The sequence below is a fragment of the Rutilus rutilus genome (assembly GCF_951802725.1).
Source record: "Rutilus rutilus genome assembly, chromosome: 20".
NCBI lineage: Eukaryota > Metazoa > Chordata > Actinopteri > Cypriniformes > Leuciscidae > Rutilus > Rutilus rutilus.
The window spans coordinates 10906789-10934314 of NC_140225.1; the positions used below are offsets into that span (position 1 = coordinate 10906789).

The 27526-nt window shown below is 36.6% G+C and overlaps 1 protein-coding gene across 3 annotated transcripts in view; it reads left to right on the top strand.

Annotated features, from left to right (window-relative positions):
* The window catches only part of atrnl1a (attractin-like 1a), a 266096-nt gene that overhangs the window by 87371 nt on the left and 151199 nt on the right, over positions 1–27526 (top strand). For all 3 annotated transcript variants that reach the window (XM_084390795.1, XM_084390794.1, XM_084390796.1), the window contains exons 19-21: positions 4627–4845; positions 4959–5096; positions 21075–21168. In XM_084390795.1, the coding sequence (XP_084246921.1) occupies positions 4627–4845; positions 4959–5096; positions 21075–21168 (451 nt within the window). The remainder of the gene's footprint in view (positions 1–4626; positions 4846–4958; positions 5097–21074; positions 21169–27526) is intronic.

Sequence of the window (27526 nt, forward strand, 5' to 3'; positions counted from 1 at the left end):
CACCAACTAATTTATTTGATAAAAAATACAGTAAAAACAGAAATATTCTGTATGATATTATTGCAATTCAAAATAACTTTATATTTTAATAGAAATAGAAATTTATTTTAAATTGTAATTTATTCCTGCTGAATTTTCAGCAGCCATTACTCCAGTCTTAAGTGTCACATGATCCTTCAGAAATCATTCTAATATGTTGATTTTATTATTATTATCAATGTTGAAAATAGTTGAGCTGGTTAATATTTTTGTGGAAATTATTCTGCATTAATTTTCACATTATGTTGCAGGATTTTTTAATAGAAAGCTCAAAAGAACAGAATATATTTAAAGATATTATATATCATAAATGTCTCTTTTTTTTTTGTGTATAAAAAAATTTTTTTTTGAATATTTTGAACGGTAGTGTTCACTTGCATGAGACGAGTGATCTGTCTTATCTAACTTGGCCATTTTAAGATCACATGTCCAAAGATGTGTGTAAAAATGTAAGAATCAGTTTTTGCAAAACCCATTATTCTGAATATTGAGGGGGACGTGCCTACCTCAATGTCTATGTGGTTTTGCATGTGACTTCCTCTCTCTGGAAAGTTACATAGACCGGCAATAATTATCTATTAAATCTTTTCTTTTCCGCTTTATGCTTGTTAATCCTGACTGCAATCTATTTGACAGGTGTCCCTGTCCCAGGTGAACCTGTCCACGAGACAGATGTTGTCTCGCTGTAGACAGAGATTTCATGTTGTCATTGGGTCAGACATCCCTAGAACAGATTTTAATTATTACATTTATAAATGTTTTAACACTTGTGTTAAAGTTGTATTTGAAGGAGTTTTTTTTTTGAGAGAAAAAAAATCACAACATTGAGAATGTTAGATTTGCATATGTAATGAATGTTTAGGTGTCCTTGGCTAAATATAATCCTCCTTTCTTTTGCTAAACACAAAAAAGGAAAGGAGGGAGCGAGATAAAGTGAGAGAGCGAGAGATGAGAATTGTGTTTTTAATTATGAAACACCTCTGTGATTGTGCCGAATGCACGACACGGCAAAATGAATCATTGTATTGGGTGTGAATAATGCAGGAGGAGAGAGGAGCTTCTGGGCAAAAGTTCATCTAACACATCTGTGCGCTATGGAAATCTAGATCAAGAACGCAAAAGAACATGCAAATATCCACATAACTTCCACAGAATGTCAGAAAACTTTTCAAATCTTTTTTTTCCTTCTTTCCATGTGTTATTCATTGATATAAGATGTGTATACAGGCTACAGTAAACAGCTTCAATTTACTCAGTCAGTGGTTTGGCCTTCGTGCTAGTAAATGTTATTAAGACATTGATGACCACTGAAGAATTTTGAAAGTGGATGCACAATATATCTGTGCCATATTGGCTATTGGCTGATATGGAGGTTTTTCACATTTTAGCAGAGGTTTTCAACCTTTTTTACTTAAAAAAAAAAAAAAAAAAAAAAGTTTACTCAGTTTCTAGGTGATAAAATATTTTAGGGCTTGACATAGCTAAAAAAATGGCCTGTTATTGCCTTATTTGGCAGGGTCATGAATAATAATGTTGAGCTCTGCTCTGATTGGCTGTTTCACAGCCTACATAATTTGTACGCAGGAGCTGTGATGTACTCTGAAATGCAAACGTGCAAAATAATCAAACTTCAGTTTTCAAACAAACAAATATTTTAACAAATTGACTGGATGCATTGTCAAATGACAATCGTTTCAACTTAAGTGGTGGAGAAGGTCACATTAGCTAGAAGGAGCGAGTGAGCTATCTCCAAACTAACCTAGTTAGCTCCTGAGTTGTGTTGTTGATGAAAAATAGGCTAAATTATAATTCTACCCGACAAAAGGGATTGACATAGATGTAACAGCAACACGCATCACTGCAGATGAGTAGCTGTGCGATCTATTCATCAAGCCAACGTGCAAACTATCGCAAATCAAAGTTAAAGTACAGTAAGTCGCAGACGCTTAACACACAATCATCTTCATTAAAAGTAAAGAAACGAAATGATCTTACCATTGATGATGTTGCTGTCTACTATTGCGGTCTTTGATTTTGAAATTAGCTGATGATCAATAAAATGCAGCTCCTATCGGTTGCTTTCGGTGACGTGAAATCTGCATATTTCTCATGATTCCATGAGACGGTCGGCGGGAATTGAAGATTGTATTTATATCCGTTTTGCGAAAACACATTTATGTGACCAGGTGTAAATGGAACCATAGATAAACATCAGCCATGCCTGTTGACAATTCTGTTCTGTGGGAAGGGTATGAAAAGCGCTCACATCCCCTGCACAGCCTGGAACATAACATTTATATCCATGATCTGCCATTTTCGCTATTGTCTTTGCTTGCTTCTTCACAGTACCTGCAGAACTTCTGATGATTTGGCTGTGCAGGTCCACGTTAATACTGACTGGCCTAGAACATGGGATGGTATATGCAACTTTTGAGGGCGTAAATATTAATGATCCCGACTTCAACGTCACAGTCGGTGTTATGTTGGGATTCGCCCGTTTTTTTTTTGTGGTCTTTTGCAAACACAAGATTTACATATGAAGGAGGAAACAATGGTGTTTGAGGCTCACGGTATGTCAGTTCCATGTACAGAACTCTTAATATTCAACTATGCCAAGGTAAATACAGTTTTCCATTCTATGGCACCTTTAAATGACATCTAGAAATCACACTTTTAATATGCTACCTCATATAACAAGGTTTTTCTCTAGACCGTGATAATCCTAGTTCTTCAAAGAAAAAAAAAAAATTAGGGTATAATTTAAAATGAGAAATATCTTGATTTTAGTTGTTTTAACTTGTTAATATTTTAAGTCATCTTGAGGCCTATTAGTGGGCCTCGGCCCTTGGTTGAGAACCTCCGTTTTAAAGGTTTCAGTTGGTTGAATACTGTATCGGCTGATTGTGGATAATTTCCCCATTCTATTTTTACATTTAGATGTCCTTTGAAATCCAGTGTTGGGAGTGATGCATTACAAGTAACATGATTAAGTCGTAGTACTAGACTAAATGTGAGCATGCATTTACTCATCTCACTTCACTTGCACAAAAAACAGATTCAGTATTAGTTAAAATGAAAAACAGTGAAATGCAAACTCATAATATTAAACAAACCTGCAATAATTACATTTAAGTAATACAAATATACTTTATGCATTTAATCTCACTTTATTAACCAATGTCTTTGCTGCTGACCTTCGATGATCCAATTAATCCATAATCCATTTGATTTTAGTTTATTTTATGTTTTATTTATTTATTTATTTAGATGTCTTAGCTTTGCTTTTTACATGTATTTTCAATTTTATAACCTGCAGTTGTGATAATGGCCTTGGAAGACTTGTAGATTATAAAACTACACCTTAAAAATTTCTAAATAGAAACTCCTTATATCTCCAAACAGCACATTTTTGAATATGATATAGAAGGTCAAACACTGTGGCACTTCAAACAGCGCCTCGTCTTTCCCGTCTCACTTTCACTTCTGAGTATCCCATTGACTGTGGTGGCGTTCCCTCAGTGTGTCTTTCTGCCCTGTTTTTAATGACACACTCGACATCTCTCAGTATCTGCCCTCGCCATTAACCCCGAGACACTTTTTGACCCTCACACTGTCTAAGGACCCATTAGACGGGGTCTGGTCGAAGGGTACATTGATGGACGCTTCTTCTGTCCCTATTGCATGCATACATTTTCTGCTCCCACACACACAAAATATCTAAAAATGAAGGGAGGTCATTACTGAGGGGCTCAGAAAACTTTTATAGAAAACTGATATAAAAAATCCCTATTGGCACAGAGAATGTAAATGATCTGATCCTGTCCCGTGTGTCTCAAATGTCCAGCACTCTGAATGTCAGGCACATTGTATGAATACACATTCATAATGTAATGGCACAAAACTGAATTTATTTTGAAATTAAAAGGTTATTCAACAACACACAGGCAGAGTAAATTTCAGTGCTGGTAACACATTGATATAATGTGACTTGTAATGTGTACAAAATTCAAGTCAAGTAATACAAAAGACAAACAACTCAAATGTTTTTTGCACTCTCTCCTTAATAACATTTAGTTTATCATATGTAGCTTTAATATTTTGAACTAGCTTTTAGTTTTTTGTTTTCAGTTTTGTGCTTTGGTCATACTATTTTTGTCAGTTTTTTAAACAATATTTCTATTTAGCTTCCATTTAGGTTACACTTTATTTTGATGGTCCACTTTAGACACTAACTATACTAACTACTATACTAACTAAAGTAACTTTGCAACTACATGTCAACTAACTCTATCTAGATAGAGTCAAGATACATGTCAACTAACAACTAATTAGAGTATTAGTAGACTGTTAGGTTAAAATTAGGTGTTAGGTTTAGGTTAAGTACAATAAGTCGACGTACTTGCAAAGTAACTTATAGTCAGTAGAATGTCTGTTGGGGGACCATCAAAATAAAGTGTTAAAGCTTATAGTTTTACTAAGGTTTTCATGATTTTTTAAAAAAATGTTTAGCTTTATTTCAATTAAAGTTAACGATTTGAATAGTTTTAGTGGAGATTACTGATTTATCTAAATCTTCTCTCTTTCTAGCTCAGAACTGTTCAGGTCATCGTACATGTGGTCAGTGTCTGGGACAGCCTGATTGTGGTTGGTGCGGAGACCCCACGGACACAGGTCAGGGCCAGTGTATTGAGGGATCATACCGTGGACCAATGAGGAGCCTGAGTAGACAGAGCCGAGAGAGGGTATTGGACACCAGTATCTGTTCAAAGGAAAAAGGCTATGACTGGGCCTACATAACCTGCCCAGGTACACATAAAAAAACAAAACCCATATGTGCACTGATCAAAACCTGTAAATTATGGTGTGTTTGAAAAAAGTCTAATCAAATGAACACACATTCTTCTCTCTTTATGTCTCAGCATGCCAGTGTAACGGACACAGTGTGTGTGTTAATGGCAGTGTATGCGAGCAGTGCAAGAATCTCACAACTGGGTCGCAGTGCCAGATCTGTCTACCTGGTTACTATGGAGACCCAACTAATGGAGGGAAATGCCAAGGTGAGATATTTCTCTTTATGTTTATGTGTACAAGTATGTCTGTCTGTGTTTGTAAATCAGAAAGTATGGCTCTTGAAGGAATAGATTTCACACCCAGAAAGGAAGATTTTGTCCTCATCTGCTCACTTTTCCAAGCATGCATGATTTTTGCCATCCGTTGAACACAAAATATATATTTAGCTGAATATCCAGATGTTGTTTTCCATTTGAAGAAAGTGGATTGTAAATAAGGCTGCCAAGCTACAAAGAACAAAAGTATCCCCAAAGTAGTCAATTTTGACCGTGCAGTACATTTCTGTCAAGACGACTTCCGTCAAAGAAGTCTAATCAATTTGATTAGACAATTAGCATATGGTTTAGATTGGCGGCATGGTTCTGTTCTGGGCAAGAACCCTCATCCTATCCATGCAGCCTTGCACTGATAACGGCTGGGAACGTAGTGATATACCACCCAATTGTGTGTGTATATATATATATATATACTGTATGTATATGTATGTGTGTGTGTGTGTGTGTGTGTGTGTCCATATAAATCTATAATATAGTTATAATATTAATAAATATTTTTTCCACAATATTTCTATCAAATCTTTTTCATTTTATTCGATTTTTTTTTTTTACATTTTCAAATCAAACACACACATCCAACTAATGTGTGATATTTTAGTTTGATCATTATAAAATTAAATGGTAATGAAAAATAAATGAAATACAAAAATGAAATGCTCTCAAAAAAAAAAAAAAGAAAAAAAAAAAATGAAATGCTCTCATTTACGGATAAATATACTAAAATCCCTCATATATACTATTGTATATATATTATGTGTTTGTATAAATGGTGGTGCATTTGTTTGCATTTAACTTTGTGAATTTACTAGAACAGCAAATGTGCCTCTACCAGAAAGACAACAGGGAAGCAGAATACTTGTATAAATGTGTGCGTACATACCATGGATTGCCACTATCTTTTCCCTTTTTTAAATTTGATTTGAATGCCGTTCCAGATTGTTTCGCTATGGCAGGTTTAATTTCAGCCTGGGAAATCTGGAAAGGTATGAGGCATGAGTAGAGGATCTTAGAATTTTCATTATTTTGTTAAACTACCCCTTTAAGGTATACGTGACCACACGATATATCAAGCTGAAATCGATGCAGTAGTTAATTCATAAACAGTCTGCCTGCATCCAGATGTACCACAGGATATCCCAGTGTCCCCCATCTAATTTTGTTGTAATGGTTAGTGAGGCCATATTTCATTATGAGTGCAGTATTCAACCTGACGCAAATTGTATTGATTTGATGTGGGCTCCTCGTGTTAGTTCATCACTGTGGCTTTTCTCCTGGTTTCCAATCACTGAGTTTATATACAAGCATCATCGCTCTTAGAGATGAAACTGCATCGAGGGGTAGAGAAAGGCAGCAGAGAGACGAAGAGGTGTAAGTAAGGTGGTGTAATAACATCATTCTCTGTCGGACAGATGCACGTTTTCTCCACATTCTGTGACATTAAATCACTCTTAATCATTTTCTTATTTCCTGGAGTTGACTGCCGCCCCTCCTCTTCGCCTATACGAGCGGTCCAGCGCTCACAGTGGAGATTTGATAGATGTGCGGCCCTCCACATCTCTCAAGGATGCACGCTCTCCCTCTCTATTTCTCCTCCCTGTTGAATACCTCTGTGATTAAGAGTGCTTTATAGACTGCGTCTTGATGTAAATGTGCATGTGTGTTTAATGCTCTGATTGTGGCCGCCACTAATACAGCAGTGTCATTTTTCAGCGTTAGTGAGCGGAGGAGATTTACCTCACCTCTACACTAATAAGTTTAAGCCACTGATCTGTGTTAGATTAGACGAGGAGAGATGGAGAGCGGCCCACTGTGTGGAGAACAGAAAAGGCTGGATGGATATCTCTCACAGAGTGTGTGCGTGTGTTGTCTGAAGGAGAAAAGAGACAGGCCATCAAAGTAAGATCAGGTTAAAATATGACACGTGGCCGGCTGCCCTTGACGAGAGAGAGAAAACAGTCTGTGGAAGATGGAGGACGTGTCCGTTTGAAATGGCCCTCTTAGTTAGAGGACAACAGAGGGCAGACAGAGTCCTGGGATTTTGTGTATGAATGTGTGTTTATGTCTTTGAAAGATTTGGAATTCATGCTTTTCAAATGAAAGCTGTGATATATGATCATACTTGTGTGTGTGGGCTTAGAGTCTTACTTGTGTTAGAGGTTGGTGGTTTGGTGGGCTATAAAGCTAAAGCTAACGACATATATATTAATACTATATTATTAATAATAATAACCACTTAATAATGGTCACACCTTAATTTTCCAATTTGAAACACACACACACACACACACACACATAATATATATATATATATATATATATATATATTAGGGGTGGAACGGTACACAGAAGTCACGGTTCGGTTCAGACATCACGGTTCGGTACAATGGAGGGAAAATCAAAACAAAAATGCAGAAGGCTTGTGCATGTCTCAGGCTGTACCACCAAAGGAAAATAAATTACTTAAGCCTTGTTTTTTTTAATATAAGTTTTATTAATAAAGGCATAGAACCAGTTTATTTGTAGTGCATTGACAATAGTTTTATAATAATTAGTTTATTAATAAAATTTATAAAATGACAAAAAGACCTTGAGATATGTATGGTAATTGTACCTGAATGAATTGAAAATTTATTTGCTACATTTCAGATGAATATATTTGTTTTCCTTAATTTAAATTAACAGTAACTTAAACACTTTGCAGTTTGAATAATGTCCTGTATAAACAAAATGACGGAGTATGTTTTTGTTTCCACTGTTCGATCGCGCCCGCGCCTCACACACACACGCACACAAATATAAGTAAACACTTTGCGACTTTTCGATCGCGCCCGCCTCTCTCTCTCTCTCTCTCTCTCTCTCTCTCTCTCTCTCTCTCTCTCTCTCTCTCTCTCTCTCTCTCTCTCACACACACACAACATATTCCGCAGCATAGACAGTGCATCGCAGCCTGCTTCAGAGCTAAGGCAGGGCTACAGATTAGGTGTCCCTAAAGAACCCGCGTATCTAACAGTAGTTCTGCATTACATTAATTAATTTGCACGCGGGTTTTATTTATTTTTATTCCGTGTATTCTCCGTGTAAATTTATGCACCGAACCGTGACGCCCGTACCGTTTCGGTTCAATACGAATACATGTACCGTTCCACCCCTAATATATATCTATATATATATATAATATATATATATATATATATATATATATATATATATATATATATATATATATATTGAGAAGAAAAGACACATGTTAACGGCAAAATAATTAAGAATTAAGGTGAAGAATTAGGTGTGAAACCATCAGGAACCCTTTAGTCTCCAGTGCCACCATTTTCCAGAACGGCAACCTACTTGGAGTCTCCAGTACAAGGTATCAGGTTCGCAGAGACTTTGCTAAGGCAAAGGCCCCCCCCCCACTTAATAACAATCACAAGCTGCCTTTGCCTGGTCTATTTACGATATTGTTATTATCATTATAAATTGCGACTTATATATCGAGTGTACAATCTGTACATTGTATTGTAAGGGAAACTGCAACAACTAGCCTTAGAGTGCTCATTGAGTATAACAGCAATGAGTATGTTTTATGTACACACTAATACATGTAGGACGCATTGTCTTCCCACAAAATCTCGTTTTCTATACCTCACTATGGTATAAAATGAAAGTGTCTTTGTAGGTGTGTGAATGCTCGGTTACCATATTCGGTAGTGTTTTTCCATGTACTTGTTTGTAGACATTTACTGTTTTTTGGGTTTGTATGTGTACCTGACAGAGTCATACTGACCCTACAGCGGTGCTATTCTTGGCCTCTGACTGGACAAACACACACACTCAACACCCTCATTTTCCCTCTCTTTATTTGACCTGTATAAGTCATTCTCTGCTTGAGGTATAAAACACACACCTGTTCAGTCACCCAACATGACAGCCATAGCTGGACCTGCAGCATGAATAACGTGTTCATTTAATCTCAATGCAAAGATAGGAATTCCATAATTTGTATGTAGGGATAGTTCACCCAAAAATTAAAATTCTGTCATCATGTACTCACCCTCATGTTGTTCCAAACCTGTATGGCTTTCTTTCTTCTGTGGAACATGAAGATATTTTGAGAAACCTTTTTTTTTTTTGTCTGTACAATGGAAGTCAATAATCACCAGGACTGTTTTGTTACCAACATACTTCAAAATATTACTTTGTGTTCTGCAGTAGCAAATCATACAGGCTTGGAACAACTTTTCCATTTAACTAGGGTTTGAAATTAACTTTTTCACTCACTTTTAAGTTACCGGCCATTCAGAACTTCTACTATCTGAAAAAGATAAGAAATTAAGCAGATTAACATAATATATATATATATATATATATTATAACATTTGGATCTCATACATTCATTTCTTATTCAAACTAAATCCTGTCATCCAGCCATCTTCTCCCTTCCTCTTTCATCCTTTTTCACCAAAAATGTGTTTTAGGTGGACAGATCAATACAGTGCAAAGAACATAAAAAAAAAGTAGGATGTTGGAAAATAACAATGTCTTTTCTGGTAACCAAATGCTGTTTAATCTTCGCTATTTCTTCAATTCAAATAAACAAGCGCGCAGTTATTTGTTGCGTAGTGACAATATATCATGATGACTCACGAGTTGAGTATTTGCGCAGATTTGGCTTACACAAACTTCCCCAGCAGAGTGAGTAAACCTAATAAGTAACACGCCAAATTGGCTTGTGATTTGACAGTGTTACCTGCCACAGTTGATTTTTCCCCACATTTGGCGGATTGGCAGGTGTTAATTTCAAACCCTACCTTCTAATCCATTTGGGGAATTTCAAGCCCCTCAGTCGCAGAAGAAAAAGTTTAATCTGTCTTTCAAAGATTATATAAACATGAACCTGTAATGATGGCTTTAAAATCCATTTGAATCTGAGTTTTGGCTTTATAAACTTTGTTGCCTCAGTAAGAAGATAATTGAGCGCACTCTCACTAATTATAGTGTCTGATGGAAGATTCCCTAATGATTGTGAAGCCGGTGGAACTAGTATGACAGTATATAATGAGATTATAATGAACATTTGAGAGGTGCATGCTCATATTGTCCTGTTAATTGCAACACTAGGTAAATAAGCAGCTGTTTTTCTCATCTTATTCCTCTGTCTTGATCCTGAATCCTGATTTGAGCCTTTCCAAACACATTTGCACTTTTTTTTTTTTTTTTTTTTATGAAATCTGAACATTTGAAGAACATTTAAATATTACTGACCGAACCAAAAAGGCATTTAGTGAACCAACATCAGAGCACACTTGCTTTCTCTCTAACCTTTATGTCCCCATAGTCTCTTTCTCCCTTTATTGCCTCTTCCTGTTTACTTCTGCATAAATCTTTAGGTACATGCCACACATTTCTAAGAAACCTCGCTCACTGAAGATGATTCACTTCACTTCTGGCATTTGTACTGCACTGATGCAGTACCAGGTACAACTCATATTCATATTATGAACTATTGATAGGTACAAGAAAACAAGCATATCTGTGTATGTATATCATGTGTATTTCTGTCTTAAACTACATAATTGTTGTTAATCATTCACTCATGGCATCAATCTCAGTGTGTACAAGCACATGGTGGCAGTCGTATAGAGCAGACAGGAGGGCAAACTTTAGACCCAGATGGAGGAGAGCTCCGTTTTGCCTCTCACTCTTAACATTTCCCCCTTCTAATCTCTTTAAGGATCTGTTTGAAATGGCAGTTTGCTTTTCGCACACAGCAAGGTCTCAGCAGCGCCTGTCCCCTCCATGCTCCTCACCCCCAACAAAACAACTGTGGCATCTAATCATGTTTTGCCACATCCAGTTTGTGTTGTACAAGCTTCTGTTGGGTTTAAGGTGATTGGGGTGTATCCACAGAAGGTCATTCTTGGCATTCTTTATAAATACCTGTAAAAACGGGGTGAAAACAGAAAAAAAGAAGCAAGAACGAAGCAAGAATGTATGGACCTATATTTTTTCAAATTCTATTTTAATTTATATTTTTAACAATACATATTTTACATACTTTTAATCATTTCTACAGTATTTGATGATACTACTACTACTACTACTAATAATAATAATAATATTAATATTAATATTAATAATCTATGAGAGCTGCATGGTTCTGGAAAAAAAATCAATTTATCTGAAGATTCTGAAAAGACAACTAAACAAAATTAACATAATTTGCTACAGGTTCTGACACAATGTTAATTGCTGCAGTCTATTTAAAACATTTAATTCATTTGAATTCTTTATTTAAAATAATTGGTTTGAATGAACGATTCAATTACTTAATCATGAAGATTTTACTTGTTTCCTTACTGGATGAATCAGAGTTTTTGTACAAATCTGTAATTAATGATTCAATGACAAAATTTTGAAGTCATTTGTCACCACCTACTGATGTAATGATGTAATTGATACAATCTTAATTTGAAGCATGAAGTTACGTGCAAAAGGTGATTTACTCTATTTTGATCGCTACCATTGACATCAGTGTTTATATCTGAACTATAAACTTTTATCCCAGTACTTCTGTGATAATTCGAATTATTGTAACACTGAAACAATACTGTTGCCTGTTGGGTAGGGCTGGGCGATATGGGCTAAAAAAAAAATCCCCGATTTTTTTCACAAAAAATACGATTTACGATTTAAATTGAGAAAAAAAAAAGGTGTTTTTTATAATAACAACGTTATAATATTTTAATGATATAGGTGAAATATAATAAATATGTAATATAGTTATCATATTTAGCAAAATATTCCTCTCTGTAGCAATTTTTTTAAGTCCAACTAACGTGCTATGGTCATTAAAGGGGTCATATAATGTCATTTTTGTACAAGCTAATATGATTCTTTAGGGTCTAAATTAAAAGTTTGTAATATACTTGAATTAAAAATTCTAATTAGTATTGTAAGAAAACACTAATTTTACCTGGCCAAAAACAGCTCTGTTTTCAGCACGCCGTTTAAAGGGGTGGTTCAGGATTTTCAACATCGGACCTCATTTTCAAGTGAGCCTGTTTGTCATTCATCAGTGGAGACCGTTTTCAAAAAAATTCATCCAGTCCTTACTTTTGGATAGTTCGCTGGTGCTAGGCTAGCGCGAGTCAACGGTAGATGCGTTAGCCTGCCATTAAAAACAGTTTTACCCACTCCACAGTACATCAAAAGCAAATCAATTATAACGCCAGACTATCGATATAAATGTCTATTGAGAGAATAATGTTAGAAATCAAACTACCCTTTCATCGCATTGCAATAGTTATACTTTGTTCCCTGTGTTTATTAGCACAGTCTACAGCAGCGGCGGAGTGATATTAAGTTACCTAGGCAACCGAGACTACTACTAGCTAGCTAGACGTCCCGACTGTAGTGCGCTTCTTTTCTGTGTTTACTTTTCGGCGCAGTACTAACCGGAGCAAAGTAAAATTCCGCCACTGCTGAGAAACTAGTTCCTGTAAATGTAATGCGATCATTGAGATGCAAGTGTAGTTTGAATTCTAACATTATTCTCTCAACAGACATTTACATCGATAGTCTGGCGTTATATAATTTATTTGCTTTTGGTGTACTGTGGAGTGGGTAAAACTGTTTTTAATGGCAGGCTAACGCATCTACCGTTGACTCGCGCTAGCCTAGCACCAGCGAACTATCCAAAAGTAAGGACTGGATGAATTTTTTTGAAAACTGTCTCCACTGATGAATGACAAACAGGCTCACTTGAAAATGAGGTCCGATGTTGAAAATCCTGAACCACCCCTTTAAGTGCATGTGTCTTTAAATGATAATGAGCTTTGCTCACCCCGCCCCCCTGTTCTGTGCGTACAACGTTTCTAACACAATAACACAATAACCATAACGCGTTGTTTATTATAAACATGGGATTATGAATTATATTGAGAACGTCATACATAGAAAACATGCCATAATGTACCCTGAGTGTAAACCGCATTCATCGTGAAGCGTGCAGCAAGCGATTTGCAAAGATTAATATAAAGATTAATATAAAGGTTAATAAAACGTTACACTCACTCACTTCTTCTGGAGGTGCAGCAGGAACACGAATAGTTGGTACCGATCCTTTTTTCAGGAGCAGCTTCTTAGTAAAACCAGCTTTATACTGACCCTCGTTTGTAAAGCAGTCTGGTGTGTGAAATGATTCGCGCAAACATGAAAGCATTGATGTTGTGGGGAATATTCCCTTTGAAAACAAACTCAGCCACTGCGTCTTCAGCGGTTCGGATTTAGGAACATCAACATGACTGCTGTGTTCGTTATTACACCCAAGAACACCACAATTGCTTAGACGCCATTCTACTCAGTGCTTCTAGCTATCAGCAATGAACGCGCCGGTTGGCGCGGGCTATGATTGACAGCTCGCTCACGAGGGAGCGAGGGCGGGTCTGTGTTGAAACGCTGCTGTCACTCAACCATTGTGGGAGCTTGATTCAGGAGAGGGGGAAACATATAAGAAGATTAAAAAAAAAACACTGGATGGATTTTTATCATTTTATGATGGTTGTGTACAGGCACTGCCAACACACATTTCAGTACAATCAACTTGTAAAAGTGCATGTACCATTATATGACCCCTTTAAATGGCTTTCCTGAGGTAAATGTAACGTTACGTGACATTGTTCTCCAGCTATTTTATGGACCTCTTTCTGCGGTTGAAAAACACTGATCGATCAATTTGATTACATTTCACTAAGTTGAACTGTATCTTTCAAATTACCTATTGATCATTCGTGTTTATTTACTATTAACTAGTAGTAAAGAGTAACAGATGATCGGTAAACGTGCCGCTTGAACTGAGATCTGTCAGCGATCTGTCACGTCACATTTACAAGCGCCAAAACGGTGTTTATTGTTTGAATTTCGTAATTAAATTGACAGAATCTGAGAGCTGAGAATTTGTTTCATATAGTAACCTTCTCTGTCTTGTCTGTCAGTGTCAGTGTCCTCTTTGGTTTGCGATTTTTCTCTGCGTGAGAAAATGGATGTGTGGCATGAGAGCGTGTAAAAAGTGACAATTGCGTGAGTCTCACGGTGAATTCGTGAGAGTTGGCAGCCCTGCAGATTCAGTGTGTAAATGTTTCTGGTGGGTGTGCTTGTGCTGCCGTGGTCTTGTTCATTTGCCATGCTGTTTGTGTATCTCTATGGCAAACGCTGAGCCCGTTTGGAACTATGGGAGCCCAGAGGGGAGCGTCGGGAGAAAACCGATTTTTTTTATTCAAACAAGTCGACGTAAACTACACATTCGAGTTAATCAATAAAATCGATTCATCGCCCTGCCCTACTGTTGGGTTGAAAAGATGGGTTGGGTTGAAGCTGTTTCATACCTATACATGACAACTGGTTTCTGTGGGTCAGTGGTGCCAGTGCAGATTTGAACGTTCGCTGTTATCGTACTTGTAAGTTTTAATACACATAGCCGAATCGCTGTCATTAAGGAATAAGATTGTGTGGGTGTTTGAATCGAGACTGCAATCTTTTTAACGATTAATCATTGAGCTCTACCATCTACCAGTAGTCTTTCAGTGACAGATCAGCAGTGTTGTATAGTACACTAGGACTGTATCAGTCCTTTAGCTCCAGTACAGTGGCTCCAGTCTTTGAGATGTCTCCATGGAGCCGGCTGGCAGCATCTGCTGTATTTGGCTCAGGATAGTAACACATCACTGTGAGATGACAACGGAGGTCATGGGGGGCACAGCACCAGGCTCACCTTCCTATCCATTAATTAAAACCTTCTGCCCCATAGAGGTGAGTGGAGAAACACTTACCTGGAACCAATTTACTCAGAATGACTGTGGCTTTTGCCATTACGACTGTATGTGTGCTTTATATAAAATCATGTTTGCGTCAGAGATGGGAATATTGCATTTGGAGTAAAATTATAGTTCTTTCTTATACCTATATATTGCATGCATGCATGTGTAGGCTATATCTTATCCAATAAGGTTATAAATATGGATAAGAGGATGGAAATAAAGCACTGGTTAGCCCTCTAATGAGCCAGAAATGAGTAACCTTAATTAGGGTTCAGTTCATCTAAATTTGCGAATGAGAAAGAGAGCGACCGAAAAGTCAAGGGAAAAACAAAGTACTTATTTTTTTAGTTTCATCAAGCAGAGTGTGGTAAATGATTAATGATGGTACATGACGTTTCATTTCCTTTCCTCTTAAAGGGATAGTTCACCCAAAAATTAAAATTAGCCCATGATTTACTCACCCTCAAGTCAACCAAGGGGGTTAATAAAGGCCTTCTGAAGCGAAGTGATGCGTTTGCGTAAGAAAAATATTCATATTTAAAACTTTATTATCTAAAATAACTAGCTTTGTTTGTTGAATGAACGGTTTAATGACTCACTCAAAGTCAGTCCGTTGCCGTAACAACGTAACTGCACACTGAGTGACAGTCTTTTTTAATGCGCAGAGATGCTGTTTAGTTTCAGTTACATTGGTTACTGAAAATGTCCTTGTTTTTGTGCATGCTGACCACATTGTAACACTTATTTATATAGCAACAAATAAATATAAATAAATCCAAATAAATAAATAAATGGCGATAATACCACATATCGCGCTATTGAGCCACTCAAAATTACCGCAAGGGAAATTCCTTCACCGCGACGGCCTTAGATCTAGAGATGTTTGGCACACTTAACAGTTTTCACTTCTTAAACAATATATCCATTTAGGAGTAAAACCCAAATACCCTCTTTGCTTGATCAAGTTTTACTTTCAGCCAGTCATAAACTCTGAATGAAATGCGCAGTGTTCCTTTCAAGACTGGTTTAACTTACATCAGCTTTAATGTCATCTCTGTGTGTATGTGTATGTGTGTGTGCATCTGTTTGTGAGGATTTATGAAAGCCTTCACTCTGGTTTTGTCACTTATGTTCCACGGTCTGTTTGCATACAAATATCAGTTTATCTCTTCTGTCTCCCTTTATTTTCATATGTATTTCCTTTCTTTCATTAAGCTTTATTGTGGATCTAAATGAAGCATGTCAGATATATGCTAATGTTTGTGTGTGCGTTATGACAAAAGTTTTGTTAGACATGGTTAGGTGACTACTTTCATTGTAAGCGTGTTTGTGAGTGTGTGTTTTGTCATTTCCAGGGCCTAAATGGCTTTTGGCAGATATATTTATGAGAGATTGTACATGTGCGCATGTGCATGTGTGTGTTTGTAGTCTATCGCTTTTAGAGCAAGTGCTGAAACAGCAGCTCCAGGCAGTGCTGTTCCTCTGCTATAATGTGAGTACATTTTACACATCATAATTTAGCTATAAATCTTTTTGGAGCATGCAGAGAGGAGCCACCGACACTATGCCGCAGCCTGTCCCCACAGTCCTGTCAAAATGACTCGCATACAGATGCACAAATGCACAAACATGCATAATAAAATAGCATGTAAACATTTGAGATCATGTGGAAATCTTGTGTATGTGGTTCCTTGTCGTTATACTGACATGATTTGAAGCCTTGAAGTGTTATTAATGTGTGGGTGTATTATATTATTAATGTGTGGGAGGCAAATAATAATATGTATGTATTTATTTATTTATATATATATATATATATATATATATATATACTGTATATAGTTTTATTATGTGACGGGTGAAAATTATTTGATCAAAAATAAAGTAAAACACCAATAATATTATTACAATTTAAAATAACCTTTTGATATATATATATATGAAGTGCCATCTGAAATTTTCTTCTAGAATGATCATTTTTATCAAGCTTGTATATTTAAGTTCAGTAATTTCACTTAAATTGCAATGAAAATTACCTATGAATTGTCATTTAAGTGAAATTACTGAACTTAAATATACGAGCTTGATAAAAATTATCATTCTAGAAGAAAATTTCAGATGGCACTTAGAGGCTTTTGCATCTGAACTCTTCATATATATATATATATATATATATATATATATATATATATATATATATATATATATATATATATATATATATATATATATATATATATATATTATCACTATGTATGAGTAGTCGTAATAGTGATTCACCAAAGCAGACAACAACAATAAAATCTTTAGTAAAAAATATTTTTCTTTGTCAATTGTCTCTTGTTGGCTGGTATGAAAAAATGATTGCAGTGCATGCTGGGGGAATTTGAACTGAGAGTTGTGTAAAGAACAGACATGTGGATAAAAAGCCAACAAGCTATAAAGCCTCTTGATAAAAAGTCTGTGTTCTTTTCTTCTCTCTCTGTCTCTTTTTTTTTATGCTCTTTGTTTGTTTTATTTAGAAATATGACAGCCCTTTTATGGCTGTATTCTGGATCCAAATAAAATCTGTGGCTGGGAGAGCTCTTCCATGCTATTTAAACAAGTGAATGAAAAACATTTTTGTGCAGGGTTGCTCTGTGAAGGCAGCTAGTTCATTTTATAGTCTAATGGCACTGTCTAATATGACACTCTGGGCGGAGAAGCAGTTTAAGGCATGTGGAATCTGCTGACATCAGTTGGACCAGAGAAGGTTCAGCATGTAGCGTTGCAAATACAGCCATACTCTACAAATTGCACAGTAATTAAACAAGCTAATTGATGTGTACAACATAAAGACATGTGACTAGATCAACATAAACACAGCCTTATCTCATCATAGTGTGCAATCACCTCTGTGTCCTCGTTTTTTGAAGGTGATGAATGTACTGACAAACACCTGCATCCTTAGCTGCAAAAACCCTCAGATACCAGTTAGGAAGAAAATGCTATCAGTAAGCAGTCATTCAGTAGACACTTTAGTCCACCACAGCTGTTGGAGAGAGTTGTGCTAGTTTCGTAAGCAATTAAACTTAAGATTTTCACCTTGTCCACAATAGAATAGGTAAGAAAATCCCTTAATCCCCTAGACTTACATTGAACCATGTTTTAAAACCAGAACATTATAGAGAATTGGTTATGGATTCTTTTCACTTCACTAAATAACCACCAAGCGACCGGCATGAACAATGGCAACCACACAACAATAGCAACCATAGTTTAGGGTTAGTTTTTATGTTTTTGGTTTGTTTTTAAAGGTGCATTGCGCAACTTTTCATGTTAAAAATACCCGTTTTCTAACCCATACATGCTTAAACAATTGCCTGATGGGCTGAATGAGCCCTTCTCTGATCACTGCGATTGCCTCTATAATCCTGTACAGTAAAATAAATAAGAGGGATTCGGGTCGGAATCTGAGACTGGGTGTGACGTCATGCGCGTTCACGGCACGCTCATATGTCTGGCAGGTTTGTGTATGCGCCGACGCCGCCATTCTCCGTAGAAAATGGATTCTAAGAGACCGGCTTGTAGTTCATTTCAAACACCAACGCAAACTCCACGTAAGATAAAAAAAAAAAGAGAACTTTTGTCTAGTGCAACCAAAAGGTCCAAATTGTAGTCAGACAGGCGTCGGGGTAAGACGAGAGTAAACATAGGGAAGGCTTTCAACAAATGGAGAGATCTCCGGTCTGCTCTAGGGCTCAAACGGGATCCTCAGTTGGCTTTTTTCTTGATAAAAAGGTAAGATATATCCCATTCTCTAATGTCTGATACGGCCAATAATGACAATAAATGACGATCCATAAAATGTGTAATGCTTTAGCGTAAGCTAGATAAATGTACAATCGGAATAGGTTTTACTAACTTACCATTGTCAGTGATCAGGTTCAGAATGATTGTGATATAAAATGCTGATATATAAGTTAGATACTTAGACACAAATTTTGAGCAAATTACTGCTTAATTACGATGTATTGCTATTGGAATATGCTACTTAGCTGATCAATAAAACAGGCTAAACCCCCGCAAATCTTCGGCGGATTAAGTTAGCCTATTTGGCTTTTATGGTAACGTCATAGTGCCACTTGATTGTTTATTACCTTGAGACATTTGGGTGTACTTTGTTGACCGACTGTGTATGGTATGGTATCATGATTACTATTTTGAGCTTTTACAAAGTAATAACTTATATTGTTCATGAACGTGTTTCCATAATAATAGTCATAAGTGGATACAGTAAACACACAACACAGTTCAACATGGAGATAGATGGGAATAAAAAACGAAGTTTTCTACTACCCCCATTTTTTCCCTCACACTAAGTGTGTTATTTACTCAATTGCCTTTCCTTTCACATATTTTAAATTACTTGCAGATTTAAAACTTTATTACCTCTGAAGACATTATGATTGTAAACAAAAAATTTGTGCGGCTGATGCTCCTTGGGTTATGACCAGCTCGTGCTCGTGCAAGCGTGCGTGTGCGTGTGGTCCGTGAGCGTGCACACCTCTGGTTGCAGTTTCGCTTGCCGCCAGAGGGGGCGTAGTTCTGCGAAAACTCAGACTTTTGCGCAATGCACCTTTAAAGTTAGTGCATTTCAATAATTAATTGATTAATTTACAAAATCTTGATTTGGAAAATCTAGAGTTAAAATAACCAGACAATTACAATAAATCTAATTAGTCATTTTTGCAGACACTTTTATCTAAAGCGGCATTGACTTGACGTTGTAAAGAATGGAATAGTATCTTGTTTGCTTGTTTAGGAGCCTCACCTCAGTGATGATAATCTGCTTAATGAACTCTCTCTCTCTCTCTCTCTCTCTCTCTCTCTCTATTTATTTGTATTTGTATTTGTCTCTGCTGCACTGTTAAACTCTGTCTATGTGTGAGTGAATGTGGTTTCATTCTGATATTACCATCTGATAACCTTTAATGAGAATTGCATCTGTAATGAGAGGAACACTAGCCCCAGAGATTGCAGGCTCAGGTTTGTTAAAATAGTCACGTCTGTTTATATGCAAACTGTGCCGTTTATTTATAGACTGTAGTAGTTCACTTAAAAGAACAAATTATCTGAAAATGGTGCATTAATGAAAGTTCATGTGAAAAGTTATTTCCCATTTATGAATGAGTCATTATTTTAAGTCTCAATTCATTTGAAGCTGTTCAAATAACGAGTCCGATTCTGATTCTTGAGTTCTCACTGACTCATTGTTTGACCAAAGTTTCAAAGAATGTCAGTTCACTCGGTGGCCATATTTACAACAACTCCAGGCAGCTATGGTATTAATCTCTGCTTGGATAAGTACCAAAATCATGAAAACTGCTTGTCAAACTCACATTTCAGTAATATATTTCACATCAGCAATAAATTGTGGCATGAGCGTTAAAATAGTTTAAATTTCAGGTTCCTCTAGCCAATGTGCATGTGTAGTCCTAAGCACAAATCTCAGGAAACTAACTGTTTCTATGGTTCACAATGTCAGTTTTTTAGGATTGACAACCGCATTTACTTACATGAGTCTCAAAATGTCCCGTTCACACAGCAACATTCTCTTACCAGTACAACAGTAGGTGCAGTGATGCGATGACAAGCCAATTGACGATTGGCTCTTTGTTTAGGAAGCAGGATTTCCTTCTACAAGAGCCACTATATTGCGATTGCAGTTTCTCTTTCTTAGTAGTACAAGTGGACCATCTTGGTATATGCAGTCTCTGATAACAGCACAATGAAAGACAATAAATCAGTGAAAATTGACTTAAATTAGGGCTGTTCATCAGAGTGACTTTTGAAAATTTTGATGGACTACTTATACTTTTATGGTGCTTTTGGGTCTTTTTTTAAGCTTGAAAGTTCCAATCCCCTTTCATTGTAATTGCATGGGGAAAAGCACCACCACAGTCTCCTTTGTGTTCCACAGAAGAAACAAAGTCATACAAGTTTGCAACAGTAAATAATTACAGAGGTTTCATGTTTGGGTGAACTGTCCCTTTAAACGTTCCTCTTCCCTCTTTTTTTGTCTTTCTCTATCTGTCTTCTTTCTTCTCTCCAGCCTGCAGATGTAACAACCACGCTAATGTTTGCCACTCCAACTCAGGGAAATGCTACTGTACCACTAAAGGGGTCAAAGGGGACCAATGCCAGCTGTGAGTATGACTACATTACCAATCGTCAGCAATCCTCCCTGTCAGTCAGAGAGTGATAGTCATGAGCCCTTCAATTAAACACAAAGTTTCCTTACATTATCATGCTCTCATTAGCATCATAGCACATTTTATTCACAGACTTAACCCTCTTCTAAGCTCTCTGTTATTAATTCCCACCTAAGTGTCTTTCCAATCCCAGGACATTAATTTTAATGGTAACCTCTGCTGTGCTGTGTCAGCGAGCCCTCTGTTCACAGTGGCAAAGTGAACTTATCAGTGGCTTAAATAGCACTTTTGGGGCTGACACCATGCCCTGATTGTGTATGTGTATGTGTGTACGTACTGAGGTCCATAAAGACACAGTGCTGTGTTGATGTATTTGTAACAGGCTGCACCACTGCCACTGGCACTGATAATGTATTAAGCAGTAATGAGTTCCCCAGGACTTAAACACAGTTCTCAAAAGTTTCTCTTTTCCACATGCCCTCTATCTTTTTTTCTTTCTTTTTTTTTTTAAATATCACTTATGTGACCCGTGGGTAGAAAGTTAGATGGTACACAAGCAGTATAACTTCAAACACATGCCTGAATTGCATGGATGCATTTGGCTTGTTTGTTGGTACTGCTCAATGTTGTGGTTGATGTTTCGCTCATGGAGCACATCACATGGCGGTGGAACTGATGTACGTGTAGGTGTATATTTACTCTTGTTACAGTACACTGATGTGACTCACGGGCTCCAGTTAGAGAACATTAATTTTAAATGCCGGTACCCTTTTATTGGCGCTATTATTTTGTTCCAGTAAATTGTCATGATGGCAAAGATTATTTCTCAGTAAACTTTAAGAATAACATAATTTACTATTTCCGTTTGCCCAACGATTTTCATTGTAAAAGCATTAGGCATTATCAAATTGGCTTCTTATCAACTCGCGTAACCAGTAAGACTTGGTTCTGGTCGACCAATTTCACCAGTTAGTCCATCTCAAAACCAGCATAAAACAAAATAATGGAAACTTGTGTTAGTATTTGTCACTCATGGGCAGACTTATTATTTGCACATTTATAATGAACTAGAATGCTGCTTTTATATATAAAACCAATGGTAACATGATAAGGTCAGCTTAGTAGCCATATGTGTTTGTTGTCCACCTGTTGTTGCATACAGTCACCAATAAGTTTAAGTGCCTGGCACTCACATATACTTCCACATCACCATGGGAACCGCTGAAGTGATTAAAGACAGTGACTCACCCAACCTGAGCGATGGCAGCCCGAATGCTGAATCACATGTTTTTGAGCACATAACACTGCAACAACCTTCCTTCTCTGATAATTATGAAAAGATTAAGTCTCAATCTTAATATGCTTTAAGCAATTCATCTCACTATGAATTACTTGTTAAAAAATCTGATTGCTTGTAATAATGATGAAACATGCAGTATTTGTTGGACACACAGATGGATCCATCTACTGGAATTTTTTTTTTTTTTTTTTATGGGAAGATTTATCTATATTTTTGTCTACCTCACCTTCTCTTTCTCTTTCTCTTTCTCTTTCTTTTTCTCCATTTAATTTCCACGTTTCCTGCTCTAACAGGTGTGTTCTCTCAGACTCGTTGATGCAGACTATGTGCAGAATTGTAAATGGATGTGAAAATGTATCTGCTCTGATTTTGGTTTGTATTTGGGTCTGGATGTTTACGTCAGGAGTTCTGGGTCTGCATGTCTATTTGTACCCCATTTTATCTTCAGATGTGCATGTTTCTGTGTTCAGTGAAATGAGCCGAGTAAGCTGGCCCAACAGCTGTGAATAGCTGTGTTTTGAGGGACTGTTTGTCCTATTTGCTTCTCTCTTTGTTGATAACATGCCTGCTGCAGTTATATTGTACTGCAAACACAACAAAACATTGAAACATACATAATACTTGTTCTATGCACTATTGATCAGTGTTGTAACTGCTTTTAAAAGTAACTTTCCCCAACACTGCTATTGATGGCATTTTAGTAAATGTAACATTAAACTATGTCAGCACTGGAGTAAATTTGAAAAAGACACGAATGCTTTTGTCTGATTGAAATCAAACTTTTTATCAAGAGTGCATGCAAACACACTTATTGATGCTCGTGTCTGAACGGGAGCAAATTCCTGTATCCATGTACCAAGATCACATCGAAAACTATTTCAAAGGCTATTTTAGCAGAAAAAGACAATCTATAAGGTGTAATCTTATTTGAGTGAAAAATGCTACTTGAGTTTCAAGATACTAAAACATAAGAAATACTGTCATAAGTATTTCACCAGTAATGAGTTCTCAATTTCAATTAAATATAATTTTTATAGCCTATTGTTCTCTTAAAACTCCTTAAGGGAAATAAAAATAGACACAAATTAGGAACTTGTTGGCAGTAAGAGTTTAGAGCTGTAGAGTTAATTTAAATGCATAGCTAAGACTATTATCTGACTTTTGATTGCAGACTTTGGTATATTGGCATGTTTGTGACATTGATATCTCTTCTTAAAGGTTTCCTCTGACATTTAAAGCAGGAAACATTAGTATGTATTTGCTCTCATTACACTGACATTTAGAAGAAACAACAGATCAAATTTTCAGTCTGTAGGGTCACAGTTCACAATTTATTTTTTTATTTTTTTGTGCTATTTTGAAAGCTGTCAACCTGGCAAGACAAGGAATTCAGCTAGTGATATATATAGAGAGTGAAAGAAAGTGAGTGAATCTCTAAAATATGTGAGACCGTGAACAGCAAGGTCTCTTTCAAGGTTCTTTTCTCTTTGTTGCTTTGTGTCTTTGTTTGAAAGCGCAAGGAAAGGCGAGAGTGTGAGAAAATAAAATGAGAGAGAAAGACGGATCAAGAAAAAGACAGACTGAAGGGAGAAAGAGAGGAAGGTAGCAGGTGGCCCATAGCCTGTTTTCGCCTGTTTTCTGTAATGAGCTGAGCTGTCTGTTCAGCACGGCGGGAGAGACGGAGATGTGGTACTCGTTTAGAAGCTGGTGGAGGACGGAAAGGTAGTGCTGTTGGAGCAGTTCATGTAGACAGACTTCCTCTCAGCTGAATTCTCCTTATATGGATTTTGCATTGGGCTGCTGATGTTAGTCTGCAATATGTATGTGATACAACAGATTTTCACCTTAAAGGTTTTGCAAACACTTGATTACCGTTAATATTTTTTGAGTACACCCCTCACATTTCAGCAAACTTTTTAGCATATCTTCTCAAGGGACAATACTATTGAAATTAAACTTGGATAGATTTTAGAGTAGTCAATATGCTGCTTGTATAGCAGCATATATTTACTGTCCTCTGACAATAACTCAACATACAGCCATTATTGTCAAAATAGCTGGCAACAAAAGTGAGTACTAGAGCTGTTGCGATAACCACAATATTGTAGTACCGCGCTACTGACAAGCCAACCGCAGAGGAATGCAAGTAACCGCATCAACCGCGATATTCACGTGTTTTCTTTTTTCATGTGTTATATATCACAATATATATATATACAGCAAAACCATTAGGTGCCATTGTTTCTCAAGAAGATGCATGTTATTTTTAACAAACTTGTTATTATAAACTTAAGACATAATTAGGTGGATAATTAAACACATTCAGTTATCACCTGTAGATTATGTATTCATTCATATATTCATCTTATCAGGGCATCTGAGAGTGCTATACACCCTTTGTAATCTTATTTGAGTGCAAAACGCTGCTTGTACAGGAGTTTCAGGATACTATAACATAATAAATACTGTCATAAGATTGTATTTGTCATTGTGGTTGTGTACTATCTTAAGTTTTGTGGACTTGTCATTCTCTCTTTCTGCAGTATAGGCTACATGGTTACTTCAGTAGGTGTCAACAAATCACCGTCTTTTTGAGTGAGTCATTTGAATCATACATTCAAACGATTCATTTAAAAACATTCGATATCGACATTACTCGAAAGATTTGTTCAAAACCCCTCATTCCTTCAGGAACACCCATGTTTTGTTTCTGCTTTAGCACCATTTAAAAATATTTTCACTGGTAGAACAAAAACAACAAAACTAACTGGCAATAATGTGTCAAAAACGTAAAGTTACTCATTATTGACATCTTGTTTATTGAACTGTTGTGTTATCTATCTATCTATCTATCTATCTATCTATCTATCTATCTATCTATCTATCTATCTATCTATCTATCTATCTATCTATCTATGCATGCTTTCAGACTTTGCTTATACATGTTACTCATCTGTTTATTATCATGTTTAATAATCTATCTATCTATCTATCTATCTATCTATCTATCTATCTATCTATCTATCTATCTATCTATCTATCTATCTATCTATCTATCTATCTATCTATCTATCTATCTATCTATCTATCTATGCTTTCAGACTTTGCTTATACACATTACTCATCTGTTTATTATCATGTTTAATAATCTATCTATCTATCTATCTATCTATCTATCTATCTATCTATCTATCTATCTATCTATCTATCTATCTATCTATCTATGCTTTCAGACTTTGCTTATACACGTTACTCATCTGTTTATTATCATGTTTAATAAAGTGTAATGTTTGGCGTTTTATATATAGTAGCTAAGCAGCAGCATAGTTTCCTGTTCACCACACCTACACTCATCTTGTAAATGTTTGTTTCATTTCAATTTAATATCCCTTTTTATAATGTCGAGTGTGTGTTTGTGTGCTTGTGATCCACGAGGAAGCTGCTATTTAATTAGACAGGCCCTCCTGAGGAGTACTCAAGCGAGAACGTTTAAACCCTGCGAGCAACAATTGCGTATGCTTTTGTGAGACAACCGCGCACACACAGAGCTGTCTCAGTGTGAAATGTGGCACTCTGAGGATTTATCTGCTAATTCAGTCTCCTGCGAGCAGGCGCCACACACACATTCTGTTTATTTAGTCAGGGTGAGGCTCTGTTACCGTGTGGCTAGAAGGATCAACACAGGGCAGTTGGTGTACCACACTCTTCCCCTCCTCTCTCTCACCTGTTTCTCTGCTTTCTTTTCAAACTAAGAGAGCAGTGGGACTAGACAGATATCTAGAGGGCATGCCCACTGTCTGACACCTGCTGTTTTCATTCTCCATCCCTTTATTTGTTCTCTCAGTCCCTGTCTCGTTATGTTTTTCCCTCAAACTTTTTCTGGACCTCATGTTGTGCTGGACTGGGTGCACTTGCTGTAATCTGCTGTCATTCAACAGCAAAGAGGTCAATCATACCTGGAGAAAGCTTAGCTATCTCTTAGCATTCCCATTCATCTCAATGGAAGTTGCTCAGCTGGCTGGCGCAGGACCCCCGAAAGTCTGGAGACATTTAGGTTTTTTTTTTTTTTTTATGAAATAAAAATACAGGAAAACAGCCTTAACAGTGGGATATTGTATGCTTCAGTGCAGTGTAAAACCAAGGAGAAGAAATATGAGTTTTCAAAGCAAGCAGAAGTTGAAGAGAATTAGAAATATTTGAACTATAATGAAATGTTTTGTTAAGCATAGCACAGTGTTTATGGTTGTCCCACTGTGCTTGGTGAACACTCAGCATAAAAAATGTTCCTCTGGAATCATATTATGTTGTTGGAGCCCTGAAGGTTTTTTTTTCTTCTTCGTTTTTTATTCCCATTTTTTCTGTTTATATCCTGAGGTGGTGTCATGCAAGATTTTACCCTCCCGCAGAAGGGGGAGGATTCTTTTTTTTTTGTGCCTGATTTGAAATACTACAAAATTGCTTTGACACATGTTGTCTTAATTATAAATATACTTATAGTCCCCCTGTAGTCAATAATCATATCCCTTAAAACTCATCTTCGATCACCAAAATGACATATTTAAATGACATGCCTTAAAATAGCTTGAATGTAACGTTTAGTATACGCAGATCAATGAATATGCAAATTAGCCCCGCCTCCACTTACTCATGTCAGCTCAGAGTTTAATTTACCGTGGTAAACGCTGCACAATGGTGTCGCTCTTTACAACGTCTGACACATAGCGGTAAATAGTATGAGCCTTGTTATCAAACATCTAAAAATGTTACACAAACCATGTTCCCGTTCACCATGTCAGAGTCAGTCAGCTGCCTTCTAAAAGGCAGCATCCTTACAAACGCTTTGAACAATTCAGAACGTCAGTGGTTCATCATAACATTGTAATTTACATTTTCATATCAACGGAATAACCTGGCTCCTCTCGAGACTCCCCTGCTAGTTCACTGTTAATGATATGCTAAAGCCCACCGGCACGTTGACGTGATTGGTTACAAGGTAGTTTGTGATTCATTAGTTAGTTTGTTTCATAAATAATTCTAAACAAAGTTAACTTT